The 15,294-nt window shown below is 35.4% G+C and overlaps 1 protein-coding gene across 1 annotated transcript in view; it reads right to left on the bottom strand.

The window, feature by feature from the left end:
• The window catches only part of LOC116118719 (mediator of RNA polymerase II transcription subunit 15a-like), a 32,985-nt gene extending 18,891 nt beyond the window's left edge, over window positions 1–14,094 (bottom strand). The window contains exons 1-2 of the mRNA XM_031404690.1: window positions 14,081–14,094; window positions 1,874–1,997 (exon numbers count right to left, since the gene is read on the bottom strand). Coding sequence (XP_031260550.1) covers window positions 1,874–1,986 — 113 coding nt within the window. The 5' untranslated portion in view covers window positions 1,987–1,997; window positions 14,081–14,094. The remainder of the gene's footprint in view (window positions 1–1,873; window positions 1,998–14,080) is intronic.
• Window positions 14,095–15,294: the final 1,200 nt, after the last annotated feature.

Genomic DNA, 15,294 nt, shown 5'->3' with positions numbered 1-15,294 from the left:
CAAATCTCATAGTACTTTAAATTCCAAAATCTCTCACACGCACCATAAAAAAAATGACCTAATGGTGTGAATGCACTATTAAACAGAAACAAACAAATAAAATGACAGAGGTTCAGAGAATTTTCTTGGAAAGCTCCATGGTATGATGAGAGGCAAAAGATTAAAAAAATTATGATATTTGAAAAGAAGAATAATATTGGCTAGCTGGCTAGCACAAAAATGAAGTGCAAATATATGGAAATAGTGTTTTTATTTTTTTTCATGTATACATTGATGAACATCATAGAACTCAGATCAAAATTTTACCTGACTTGTTGCAGCAGTATATATCTTCTCCTCAAACCTTCCAGCAATTTTCTTGAGTTCATTCAATCCAGGAAAAGGAAGATGCCTCTGCAGTTATCCGTGCTATGCAGAATAAAACATAAGTGAGTTGCTGATCGTGCAAGTATTGTTCTTACCAAGAAAAACCTTATTTGGTAATCCATAATGTGATGTAACAATCGAACCACAAAAGAAATTTTTTCGAAAGCACCAACTTGAAACTAACCTTAATTTTCCATAACCTACTTAAATAAAAACCATATATTTCATGACAGCTAAGCCTTTCATACCAAAAAGAACCAAGGAATGTTTGCACAATCACTATTGAGAATGAAAGTTTAGGTTGTATGCTCACAAATATTAGTAGCAAACTAGGAATATTCTTTCAAAGCAACTTGTAAAACAAACAGTCATATGCTAACTCAATGACTCAAAATATTTTCAGCTTCCTATTTGTAATACAATTTTAATTTCAAACTCATAATATTGCTGCCAGAAAAGAGAATAGATATTAGCCAAGTGGAGTGATCATATCCTCCATGGGAAAGAATTTGGAGTAAATAAATATCTCTCGATGTTCAAAAGAATGGACTTAATAATGACATAAGCCATGTTTATCATCACATGAGACCACATAATTCTAGATAAATAACTCCATCACAAGCAAGATGGTGACACATCAATATCTGGTTTACGACATGCCATTTTAAAATACCTTAAATCCTTTTATTTGTAGTGAGCATCTTTCACACTCCCTGGTTTCCATCTTAACACAATATAAGTACACATTAATGATAAAGAACTACTAAGCAGGAAACCTATTTTTTTTCTATTTCTTTTTTTTTTTTTTTTTTTTTTTTTGTGGTAACCGAGGTGTCCAGACCAGCTTACGTGCATCTCAATTAATCTCTAGAATCCATTGAATACCCTATAAACCCAATGAACTGGATAAGTCACAATTATGCATTGAGGTAGGTGGCCCCAAGGTTTGAACCTTAGAAGTCAAGGAAGGGAGCACACCTCCTTGACCACCAGGCCAACCCCTTGGGGTTATAGGAAACCTCTTTTGCTATCATTGACCTGTTATTTCTCTGTAGCTAAATTACAATAGTACTCCAAACAATAATTTTTGAGACAAGAATGTATTCTCATATAGTAACATTATTCAAAATGACATGGCAGTCCAGAATGACAGAGTGCATTAAACCCTATCAGATGAATTTGGCACCCAAGTTTTATATTCGAAATCCGTAGACAGGCCCCCTATCTGCTAGCTGATCCATGCTTCAATTCTCAATGTTCACATGACCAACTTAACAAACAACTTGTCAACTGTGGATAAAGAGTCGTTTATGGTGGTCTCACTAACTGGTGATTGACTTCTGACCCTTTTTTTTTTTCTGGTTGATTTGTAAGAACTTCAGTTAATATACAAAGCGGTACAATTGCCTATAGGATCCAAGACATTCCAAGGCAAATTGAAAAACCTAAGAGTGTTAATTTTTAAGCAACAGACTTATAGCAGGGAGAAAAAGAAAAAGGCACTTACATCTTGTTGACAATTCTTTGTCGTGAATCAGGCTGCAAGTGATTTCTCCAATCACCAGTGTCCATGACAGGTTCTCTGCCTTGAGAAGCAGGCCTCCAATTATTAGTATACATCAAATTCCAACCTAAAAACAAAGTAACAAACACTACATAAAAATTAAAATCCATTACAAAATAAACCTGCAAAGAAGAAAAAGAACAAATAAAAAAGAAAAGAACCTTCATTTAGGGTGAAAAAAGTAAACATCAAAAATGATTCTTAGGATTAGAAACACATTTTAAGTTTCTCCACTTAACAGCGGGATCACTATTTCCTAATACATAATTATGCATACAAAATTATATATTATATATATATATATATTATATATATATATATATAATATTAATATATATATATATTACACAGCCCTTCAGTTCAAAACAGTGAGTTATGGACAACCAAACAAAGCACAGCCCAAATCTAATTTGCGTCAATGTCAATCCAAGTCTAACAAAAAAAATAACAATAGAGACCTATCTCTCCAATAATCTTCATGGGTAAGTTGGGCGTGGATCGTTTGTTGAATACATCCATATTATTAAAACAAAAAAAAATACCAAAAGAAAGGTAGTACCAATATTTCGCTAATTCTTCCTAGTTAATAATTTCTTTAAGTTTTCTAAGACAAAATGTGCAAAAGATAAGGTTATGGTAAGTTTAAATCTTTCTTCTCTCTTCTTTGTCTTCATTATGCATGATTGCATACACCAAGGTAGAACATATACCTGAAACCCTATTTCATACACGCTACAAAAACAACATGAAATCTAACCAATATGGTCAAAAAGCCCAATACTTAATCCTTACTGAGTAAATGATTTGATCATACCATAATTATGCACAACCAGCATGCTACAACCCAAGAAAATCACAATATGTCACAGCATACACAAATTTTAATCTTATTAAACGTCAGAGTTACTATCCTTATGGTAACATGGCTTCCTTGTATAGAGAACTCTCCGAACTAGCTTTCTCATTTCGCCCAATCATCCATTCAAAGAAGTCAGTTAAAATCCCACGGCTTCATCGAGTTTCCCAATCTAAATACATTGCAACCCAATCCCTTTTAGTCAAACCCCACCTTCATAGTATCTAAACCTCAAAACACCAATTATGACTAAAGACCCTATCTGAACCTGCGTAGTTTTTTCTGTAAAAAAGCTTATCTGGGTGGTTTTTCTTACTGGTAAACTCAATTCCGTAATTTAAGAAAAAAAATAAAACAAATAAAAAATTAGGGGAAAAAAAAAACACCCGGGATAAACAAATACCCGATTAAAATAATCAAAAGGAAACAATTTTCACCACAAATTTGTAAAAAAAAGGAACAATTAATTCGCCCGATTCTCAAAATGGATCCATCCATCAATTAAACAAATTTGCTCATTCCAACCACAACAAATTAAAATTTTTATTTCAGAATAACTCATTGAGCTCGAATTGGCTAACAATTCATACCCACAATCCAAATGCAATATATTCTTTGAATAATTGGTGGGACTCTGTTATCTATAATTTTGTCCCAAAAATACAAAAAAAAAAAATTATAGGAATATAAAAAGGCGAAGGTAAAGACAGCGTAAATAAAAGAGAAGAAGCACTTGTTAATGGTAGTTTTGTTGTGTTGTTTTTTTCCCTCTTTGTTATTCCTCATCGAACGCTATAGAGAAAGAAAGAAAGACACGAAAGTCGAAGAAGAGAACGAGAGGTCAAAGCAGGAGGTGTTTTATTTTTTTTTTTTTTGTTTATGGATATTCCCCCATTTTACATCTCAAATTCGAAAGAGTTTCAAACTTTATGGCTATTTAATTCATTCTAAAATTGAAATGGTGTTTCAATTCTCGTCTCCATTCAACTAAAAAGATTTGTTTTTATTTATTATTCTTTATTTATCTATATAGGGTACTGTTAAAATTACTGCAGAAACGTTACCTGTTATACAGTGTTGATAATTTAATTTCATTGGGTTTGACTTAGGTATGCATACGAGCCGCGACCGAGTAGTAGCCGGCTCGAGCTCGGCTCGTGAGATGGTGGAGCTCGACTCGAGCTCGGCTCGTCGAGCTCCACTTGAGCTCGAGCTCGGCTCGTCAATTAAACTCATGGCTCAGCTCGACTCGGCTCGACTCGTATAGTTTCAGCCGAGCCGAGCCGAGCCGAGTTCGAGCTCAGCCAAGCTCGTTTGCAGCTTTTTCCCAGCAAATCAAAGCACAGCGTCTTCTTCTTCCTTTCATTTCCCCAAAACTGCCCTTCTCATCAATGTGAATTACCACTCCAATTTACACCTTCTTCTCCACAACTCTTTTTCATTCTCTCTCTCTTCAAACCCACTTCAACTATTGCAATTATTTTCATTTTTGTGTAAAATGAACACATTTGCCTCTCATAACTCAACAACTCATCTGGGTTTTTCTCAAAAGACATTTTACACAGCAAATCAAAATGAACAGCAAATCAATGAACAAAATCTATATTGACGGTAAGGGAATCAAAGTTTATTTGTTAGTGGAACTCGCTTATCTCATGGCAACGACGTGGTGCATACCTTGCCTGAAACTTTTTATGTGGTGGATTTTTGAACCTTTTAATTCTGGACTGATCAAATTCTTTAGTTTTCTTCATCGCATATGATTGATCTTTATGAAAAAGAACACCTTGTGGAGCGTGTGGTGCATAATGCTGTTATTCAAGCAAAAGCAAATGGCATTTGTTAATGCTCGTTTTAGGCACCAACCAATTCTCACGTGGATAATGCATTTGATGATTACACACGTGATAATGATGCCTCAAATGAATAATGCAAAGAAGTCTTTAAAGTGGTTCGGATGCTAAGGTACAAATCCTACGTCCACTGATTTGTATTGATATTAGTGTGGTCAGGTCGCGAACGGACTGACGTACAAAAAGTTATGAAAAGTAAGTGTTTTTCTTTTACAAGAAAAGTTGTTTTTTGTCAATGGCCGAATCCCCCTAATGAGGGGTCTTCCTCATTTTATTTCAAACTGAAGCGTGTAATCATCATTAAATCCATGGGTTGGTGTGATTGTCGGATGTAATCCGGCTTACGTCCCATTTTCCTTTTTCCAAGCGATTTCGCACGACTTGCGCAGAGGAATGGACGCGTGTGAGCTCCAGTTACTTGAAGGTCTGACGTGTGCATGTTGCCCTGACGGGAGCAGGTCCCCGTACGTGACTTTCCCACGTCAGCCCTTATTTTCCAGGGTTAACACCATTTGTATATAAACGTGTAATGAACTGCCATAAACCAAAGCACCCACAAAAGTTTCAAGTGTTTCAAGTTCATAGAAATAGAGCTCTGAAACTGCTCATTTCACTAACATTTGTCATCTTTTGTAGTAGGTAAAGCTAATCAATGGCTTTCTTCTCTGTTTTCCACTTTTGGCAGATGGCTTGTGTTCATGTAATGTCTTTGTATATAAGGTCATCTACTTATATTTTATGATTATAACGATGCTGGTTTGCATCCGAAAAAGTTTCAACTGTAACATGTTCGTATTTTACACATTGCCGCAGGTTGCAGAGATTTTTTCTGTCGAAAGTAGAACAGAACTTTCAGTGCATCGTTCTTCTTTTTTTATTTTTTTTATTTTCGCATGTTAATATTTTGATGGCAAACCCGGTTTTAGATTTCTGGTTTTACATTCTCTATCTATTTTCCTTATGTCCGAGATTCAATTGTTACTGGAGAGAGAGAACCAAACAATAAACAAACACTCTGTTTTTGAGATCTCTGTTTTTATTACCTTTTTTGAAATACTTGCAGAATCAGTTTTCTTATATTTTGGATTTGATCAATAGTGTGATTTTACTTTTAAACTAATTAACATACTAAAATTGTTAACTTTGTAAATTTCGTCTAGGACTCAAAGTCCTTCTCTAAGTATTATTCAGATTCTTTAATTTTTCTGAACGTGTTACACAATTCGATTCCAATTTCCAAGTATTATTCAGATTTTTCTGTAGTAGATGCCCTCCGAAAGCTATGATTCAAGTGGGTTCCGTAATATAATTTCTAGATATACAAAAACATATAATATATTGTATTCCAACGACTTCAGAACACTTTAAGGCTGCTATACGCCTATACCATAAACCAAATTGTCTAAAATTCTTAAAATAATAGTCATTTAAACGAGTTTATATATTATGTATAAGTGGTAATTATAATCAAAACTCACATTATTGGGACGCATAGGGTCCCAATATATTATAAAAATTGGAATATATATATTGTTATTGGAAAGTTACAAGAAGAAAGGAATGACTAATGTAATTATCAAGCCACTGCATTTTGAGGGCCAATGGACAAATACTAGAAAACAAAAACTGATTGCATGTGGAGAAATTGTCAGCGGCATTAATGAAGACAAATCACGAGCAGAGTGTAGAGACCTCAAGAATGCATGCTTTACTGATTATAATGAATAAAAACAGTCCAGTTGATTATAATCTTTTGCTAATACTTCCCCTTAGACAAAAACTGGTTTACTTTTCAACTATCTCAATATGCCTCCTCAAATCAACTTCTCAAACCTGCATTAATCTTGCAGCTTAAACCGTTTTCTCAAGTCAACTCATTAAACTTCAAAATTTCATTTAAAATGCAACATAACATTGCAGCAATATCAGCTCCAACAAATTTGCAGCTTTGCAACAATCAACTCATCAAACCAACCTACAATCAACTCCTTAAACCAACCTGCATTAACTGCAGTGCAAATCAACTGCAATTCAACCATTAAACCTGCAGTTCACACTAATACTTGCAGCAAATCTGCAGTTCTGCAACAATCAACTCCTCCACCAAGCTGCATTAATCTGCTTGCAAATTAACTGCAACTCAGCCATTAAACCTGCAGTTCTACACTATACTTGCAGCAAATCTACAGCTCTGCAACAATCAATTCCTCAAATCAACCTGCATCAGTTAAAACTAATCAAGCAGAAACTTAGAACTGCTATGAAGAAATTGCAGCTATTGGGATGAACTCATATAATGAACAATGATTGGATCCTGTCATCACCTAGGGTGGTGATTTTAGAAAGGGGAGAGGCTACCACGACAAGAGCTCCATATATTTTATCAACACTAACCTCATGCACATACATTACTCATTTCCCAAATCTATTATGAAAGTAATAATACTGAAACATATTAGGTGATTTGTTCTGTAACTTGACAGCAAAAACAATTTATTTTAGGCAGCAGTTGAACAAACATGTGATATTAGCAATAACTCTTCTCTTAGAGGCATTCACACAACAAATAACAACTTCTCTACAGACTTCCAAAATTAATGCAACTCATTCACCCATCTTCCAATTTCCAAATACGCAGCAAAGTCACCATAACCCCAGAAGAATTCGTAACTAAAGAGAGAGAAAACAAAGAAATTTGTAATCAACTTAAACAAGTAGAATAGACTCACGGCAAGAGACAACTTTGGGTGTCAAAAAGTAGCAAAATGTACCTTGTGGCAGTAGGAATGGAAGGGAAGACGAGGTGGATGTATGCTGAAGCTGGTCGCTGGTCTTAGTAGTTGAATGAAGGCTGGATGAAGGCTGGACAATGGTGGTTCAAATCTTGCGCTGTGTTTTGGAGGTGAATAGCTGAACTCTGTTTTTGGCCGAAAAATGCTTGATTTCAGATTTTAGGGAAATATTACCAGCTCATCTCCTCTCGAATGACGTCTCCATTTCGCCGAACAGCTCGCAATAGTTCGAGTCGAGCCTGAAAAGCTCGACATTTTTCACGAGCTTGACGTTGAGCTCGAACTCGAGAACTACTCGTTCTCTGCCGAGTCGGCCCGAGCTCGACACTAGTCGAATCCGAGTAGCTCACGAGCTACTCGGTTCGACGCAGTCCTGTTGCCGGTATATTTGTAATGGCCCAATTACATTGGACCCCTATTTTTGCAAAAAGTCATTTGCCACCCTAGTTGTCATATTGTTATCAATGAATTGTCATATGTTCAATACATGGTGCAATGACTTAACTAACCCTAAAGCATTTACTCTTGAAATTTTAAGATATTTCCTAGTTAACAATGACAAATTAATCAAAATCTTTAATACTATCAAAATTTATCTAGGATCTAACTCTTTTCCAATTTTACATAAAATAAACCAAAACTTTCAATATAATCAAACTCCAAATTCTTTTTAACATTAATCTTTCTCAGAACATAAATTCATAACAGAATTTTATTTCACCTACCCCAATTTGGGAACTTAACAAATCACTCCAGGGAATTAATTATCTTTTTAAATGGCATGTTCAATTACATCCAGCCAAAGATGTTGCCCATCTTGTTATTTTTGTCATCGATACAGAATCTATGATATTCTACACGATGAATAAACAATCAGTTATAGTAAATAATACATGTTTAATATGTTAAACTACCCTAAATCCATTGAGTGTAATATCTAGTATGGTATCTACTTAATACCTTCAGCTTTCGGTACTATTTTGCCAATAAAAAATACTTTCAAACTTTAAAATACACATTGTCATTTCCAGGGTATCAAGATTTTTGGGACATGTTTGACGCACGACACCTTGTGTCATTCTCAAAACACAAAGCTTGTCATCAATGTCCAAAAACTGTAGATTATTAATTGGATTACTATAATTGAGATGATAATTCATGAATTCATGACACATTTGTGAATAGATTTAACCAACTCTACCTGTCAAAAAGTATGATGGGATAGACCAAGTTGCAAGTGAAGTTTTCTATGTCTTAAGAGAAAAATTCTCATGAATGTTATTACCTTGATCCGGCGGTTTGTTGCTATAACCAGTGATATTGGATGACAAAGAATTAGGCATAGGATTTTGATATTTTGACTCCAGTAAAAACATCTTCAAAGATATTTTCCGCATATAATCTGACAGAAATTTGAGATAAATATAAAATTTCAAATCTCATAGCACTTTAACTTCCAAAATCTCTCACACGCACCATGAAAAAATGACCTAATGGTGTGAATGCACTATTAAACAGAAACAAACAAATTAATTAATTAAAGAAATGATCTAAAAAACTGACAAATAAAATGACACAGGTTCACTATGGTTAGAGACTCTTCCTTGGAAAGCTCCATGGTATGATAAGAGACAAAAGATAAAAAGAATTATCTGCATGTTTGGCTAACTATTTTTATCTATATTTTAGACCGGATTTTTGAAATGTTGTTTGTTTTATTATTTACAGAATCCTACCCTGATAATGGAATCCTAAGAACTATCCTGACATGTTTTCTGACCGTTATTTTTTCACTGCATCCTCACTGTTTCACCATTTCACTTTCTCAGTATCACTGCATCCTCACAACCAGCTTCGTGCTTCAGTTCTCAATTGACATTCATTTCCCCAAAACTGCCTCTTCTCATCAATGTGAATTACCACTCCAATTTCCACCTTCTTCTTCACAACTCTTTTTCATTCTCTCTCTCTTCAAACCCAGCTTCAACTATTGCAATTATTTTCATTTTTGTGTAAATGAACACATTTGCCTCTCATGAACTCAACAACTCATCTGGGTTTTTCTCAAAAGACTTTTACACAGCAAATCAAAATGAACAGCAAATCAAAATGAACAAAATCAGTAATTGACGGTAAGGGAATCAAATTTATTTGGTTAGTGGAACTCGCTTATCTCATGGCAACGACTGGTGCATACCTTGCCTGAAACTTTTTGGGTGGATTTTTGAACCTTTTAATTCTGGACTGATCATTTCTTTAGTTTTCTTCATCGCTATGATTGATCTTATAAAAAAACACCTTGTGGAGCGTTGTGGCATAATGCTTGTTATTCAAGCAAAGCAATGGCATTTGTTAATGCTCGTTTATGGCACCAACCAATTCTCACGTGGATAATGCTATTTGATGAATTAACACACGTGATAATGGAGCCTCATGAAATATGCAAGAAGGCTTTTAAAGTGGTTCGGATGCTAAGGTAGCAAATCCTACGTCCACTGATTGTATTATATTAGTGTGGTCAGGTCGCGAAGCGGACTGACGTACAAAAAGTTATGAAAGTAAGTGTTTTTCTTTTACAAGAGAGAGAGTTGTTTTTTGTCAAGAATGGCCGAATCCCCCTAATGGAGGGGTCTTCCCATTTTATTTCAAACTGAAGCGTGTAATAATCATTAAATCCATGGGTTGGTGTGATTGTCAGGATTAATCCGGCTTTACGTCCCATTTTCCTTTTTCCAAGCTGATTTCGCACGACTTGCCAGAGGAATGGACGCGTGTGACTCCATGTTACTTTGAAGGTCTGACGTGTGCATGTTGCCCTGACGGGCAGGTCACCCGTAACGTGACTTTCCCACGTCAGCCCTTTATTTCCCAGGGTATAACAGCATTTGTATATAAACTTGTAATGAACTGTCATAAACGCAAAGCACCCACAAAAGTTTCAGTGTTTCAAGTTCATAGAAATAGAGCTCTGAAACTGCTCATTTCAACTAACATTTGTCATCTTTTGGTAGTAGGTAAAGCTAATCAATGGCTTTTCTTCTCTGTTTTCCACTTTTGGCAGATGGCTTGTGTTCATGTAATGTCTTTGATATATAAGGTCATCTACTTTATGTTGTATGATTATAACGATGCTGGTTTGCATCCGAAAAAGTTTCAACTGTAACATGTTCGTATTTTACACATGTGCCGCAGGTTGCAGAGATTTTTTCTGTCGAAAGTAGAACAGAACTTTCAGTGCATCGTTCTTCTTTTTATTTTTTTTATTTTCGCATTGTGTAATATTTTGATGGCAAACCCGGTTTTAGATTTCTGGTTTTACATTCTCTATCTATTTTCCTTATTGTCCGAGATTCAATTGTTACTGGGAGAGGGAACAAACAATGAACAAACACTCTGTTTTTGAGATCTCTGTTTTTATTACCATTTTTTGAAATACTTGCAAGATCGTTTTCTTATTTTGGATTTGATCAAGTGTGATTTTACTTTTTAAACTATTAACTACTAAAATTGTTAACTTTGTAAATTTCGTCTAGGACTCAAAGTCCTTCTCTAAGTATTATTCAGATTCTTTAATTTTTCTGAACGTGTTACACAATTCGATTCCAATTCCAAGTATTATTCAGATTTTCTGTAGTAGATGCCCTCCGAAAGCTGATGATTCAGTGGGTTCCGTATATAATATTCTAATATACAAAAACTTAATATATTGTATTCCAACGACTTCAGACCACTTAAGGCTGCTATACGCCTAATACAATAACCAAATTAGTCTAATTCTTAAAATAATAGCATTTAAAACGAGTTTAATATATTAATGATAGTGGTAATTTATAATCAAAACCACATTATTGGGACGCATATGGGTCCCAATATATAATAAAATTGGGAATTATAATATTGTTATTGGGAAAGTTACAAGAAGAAAGGAATGACTAATGTAATTATCAAAGCCACTGCTTTTAGAGAGGCCAATGGACAAATACTAGAAAACAAAAACTGATTGCATGTGGAGGAAATTGTCAGCGGCATTAATGAAGACAAATCACGCAGAGTGTAGAGAACCCTCAAGAATGCATGCTTTACTGAATATATAAATAAAACAGTCCAGTTGATTATAATCTTTTGCTAATATTCCCCTAAGCAAAACTGGTTTACTTTTCAACTATCTCAATATGCCTCCTCAAAAACTTCTCAAACCTGCATTAATCTTGCAGCTTAAACCGTTTTCTCAAGTCAACTCATTAAACTTCAAATTTCACATTTAAAATTGCAACAATTAAACTTGCAGCAATATCAGCTCCAACAAATTTGCAGCTTTGCAACAATCACACTCATAACCAACCTACAATCAACTCCTTAAACCAACCTGCATTAATCTGCAGTGGCAATCAACTGCTTCCCCATAAAACCTGCTTTCTACACTAATACTTGCAGCAAATCTGCAGTTCTGCAACAATCAACTCCTCAAACCAAGCTGCATTAATCTGCAGTGCAAATTAACTGCAACTCACCATTAAACCTGCAGTTCTACACAATACTTGCAGCAAATCTACAGCTCTGCAACATCAATTCCTCAAATCAACCTGCATCAGTTAAAACTAATCAAGCAGAAACTTAGAACATGCTATGAAGAAAATTGCAGCTATTGGGATGAACTCATATAATGAACAATGATTGGATCCTGTCACCCCTAGTGGTGAAATTTTAGAAAAGGGGAGAGGCTACCACGACAGAGCTCCATTATTTTATCAACACTAACCTCATGCACAACATTACTCATTTCCCAAATCTTTATGAAAGTATAATACTGAAAACATATTAGGTGATTTGTTCTGTAACTTGACAGCAAAAACAATTTATTTTAGGCAGCACTAACAAACATGTGATATTAGCATAACTCTTCTTTAGAGGCATTTCATCAAACAAATAACAACTTCTCTACAACTTCCAAATTAATGCAACCATATCACCCATCTTCCAATTTCCAAATACGCAGCAAAGTCACATAACCCAGAAGAATTCGTAACTAAAGAGAGAGAAAAACAGAATTTGTAATCAACTTAAACAGTAGAATGAACTCACGGCAAGAGACAACTTTGGGTGTCAAAAAGTAGCAAAATGTACCTTGTGCAGTAGGAAGTGAAGAGGGAAGACGATGGTGGACGGTAGTAGCTGAAGCTGGTCGCTGGTCTTATAGTTGAATGAAGGCTGGATGAAGGCTGGACAATGGGGTTTCAAATCTTGCGCTGTGTTTTGGAGGTGAATAGCTGAATCTCTGTTTTTGGCCAAGAGGACTTGATTTCAGATTTTAGGGGAAATATTAACACAGCTCGATCTCCTGCTCGATGACGTCTCCAGTTCGCCAACAGCTCGCGAATAGTTCAGTCGAGCCTGAAAAGCTCGACAGTTTTCACAGCTTGACGTTGAGCTCGAACTCGGAACTACTCGTTCTCTGCCGAGTCGAGCCCGAGCTCGACACTAGTCGAATCCGAGTACGCACGAGCTACTCGGTTCGACTGAGTCCTAGTTACGTTATATTTGTAATGGCCCAATTACATTGGACCCCTATCTTTTGCAAAAAGTCATTTGCCACCCTGGTTGTCATATTGTTATCAATGAAATATGTCATTCTCCAATAATCTTCATGGGTAAGTTGGGCAGTGGATCAGTTTGGTTGAATAGGCATCCATATTATTAAACAAGAAAAAAAAATACCAAAAGAAAGGTATAGTACCAATATTTCGCTAATTCTTCCTAGTTAATAATTTCTTTAAGTTTTCTAAGACAAAATGTGCAGAAAGATAAGGTTATGGTTAAGTTTAAATCTTTCTTCTCTCTTCTTTTGTCTTCATTATGCATGATTGCATACACCAAAGTGTAGAACAATATACCTGAAACCCTATTTCATAACTGCTACAAAAACAACATGAAATCTAACCAATATGGTCAAAAAAGCCACAATACTTAATCCTTACTGGAGTAAATGATATTGATCATACCATAATTATGCACAACCAGCATGCTACAACCCAAGAAAAATCACAATATGTCACAGCATACACAAATTTTAATCTTATTAAACGTCAGAGTTAGCTATCCTTTATGGTAACATGGCTTCCTTGTATAGAGAACTCTCCGAACTAGCTTTCTCATTTCGCCCAATCATCCATTCAAAAGAAGTCAGTTAAAATCCCACTGCTTCATCGAGTTTCCCAATCTAAATACAGTGCAACCCAATCCCTTTTAGTCAAACAACCACCTTCATAGTATCTAAACCTCAAAACACCAATTAATGACTAAAGACCCTATCTGAACCTGCGTAGTTTTTTCTGTAAAAAAGCTTATCTGGGTGGTTTTTCTTACTGGTAAACTCAAATTCCGTAATTTAAGAAAAAAAAATAAAACAAATAAAAAAATTAGGGGAAAAAAAAAAACACCCGGGATAAACAAATACCCAGATTAAAAAATAATCAAAAGGAAACAATTTTCACCACAGAATTTGGTAAAAAAAAAGGAACAATTAATTCGCCCGATTCTCAAAATGGATCCATCCATCAATTAAACAAATTTGCTCATTCCAACACACAACAAATTAAAATTTTTATTTCAGAATAACTCATTAGAGCTCGAATTGGCTAACAATTCATACCCACAAATCCAAAATGCAATATATTCTTTTGAATGATTGGTGGGACTCTGTTATCTATAATTTTTGTCCCAAAAATACAAAAAAAAAAAAAAAATTATAGGAATATAAAAAGGCGAAGGTAAAGACAGCGTAAATAAAAGAGAAGAAGCACTTGTTAATGGTAGTTTGTTGTGTGTGTTTTTTTCCCTCTTTGTTATTCTCTCATCGAACGCTATAGAGAAAGAAAGAAAGACACGAAAGTCGAAGAAGAGAACGAGAGGGTCAAAGCAGGAGGTGTTTTATTGTTTTGTTTTGTTTATGGATATTCCCCCATTTTACATCTCAAATTCGAAAGAGTTTCAAACTTTATGGCTATTTAATTCATTCTAAAATTGAAATGGTGTTTCAATTCTCGTCTCCATTCAAACTAAAAAGAATTTGTTTTTATTTATTAATTCTTTTATTTATCTATAATAGGGTACTGTTAAAATTACTGCAGAAACGTTACCTGTTATACAGTGTTGATAATTTAATTTCATTGGGTTGTACGTAGGTATGCATACGAGCCGAGCCGAGCCGAGTAGTAGCCGGCTCGAGCTCGGCTCGGTGAGATAAGGTGGGAGCTCGAGCTCGAGCTCGAGCTCGTCGAGCTCCAGCTTGTGAGCTCGAGCTCGGCTCGTCAATTAAACTACATGGCTCGAGCTCGACTCGGCTCGACTCGTATAGTTTCGAGCCGAGCCGAGCCGAGCCGAGTTCGAGCTCGAGCCAAGCTCGTTTGCAGCTTTTTCCCAGCAAATCAAAGCACAGCGTCTTCTTCTTCGCTTTCATTTCCCCAAAACGCCCTTCTCATCAATGTGAATTACCACTCCAATTTACACCTTCTTCTCCACAACTCTTTTTCATTCTCTCTCTCTCAAACCCACTTCAACTATTGCAATTATTTTCATTTTTGTGTAAAATGAACACATTTGCCTCTCATAACTCACAACTCATCTGGGTTTTTCTCAAAAGACATTTTACACAGCAAATCAAAATGAACAGCAAATCAATGAACAAAATCATATATTGACGGTAAGGGAATCAAAGTTTATTTGTTAGTGGAACTCGCTTATCTCATGGCAACGACGTGGTGCATACCTTGCCTGAAACTTTTTATGTGGTGGATTTTTGAACCTTTTAATTCTGGACTGATCAAATTCTTTAGTTTTCTTCATCGCATATGATTGATCTTATGA

The sequence above is a fragment of the Pistacia vera genome, unplaced genomic scaffold, assembly GCF_008641045.1.
Source record: "Pistacia vera cultivar Batoury unplaced genomic scaffold, PisVer_v2 Contig857, whole genome shotgun sequence".
Taxonomy (NCBI): domain Eukaryota; kingdom Viridiplantae; phylum Streptophyta; class Magnoliopsida; order Sapindales; family Anacardiaceae; genus Pistacia; species Pistacia vera.
The sequence above is the reverse complement of the archived record's forward strand: the minus strand, read 5'-3'. Positions and strand labels throughout refer to the sequence as shown.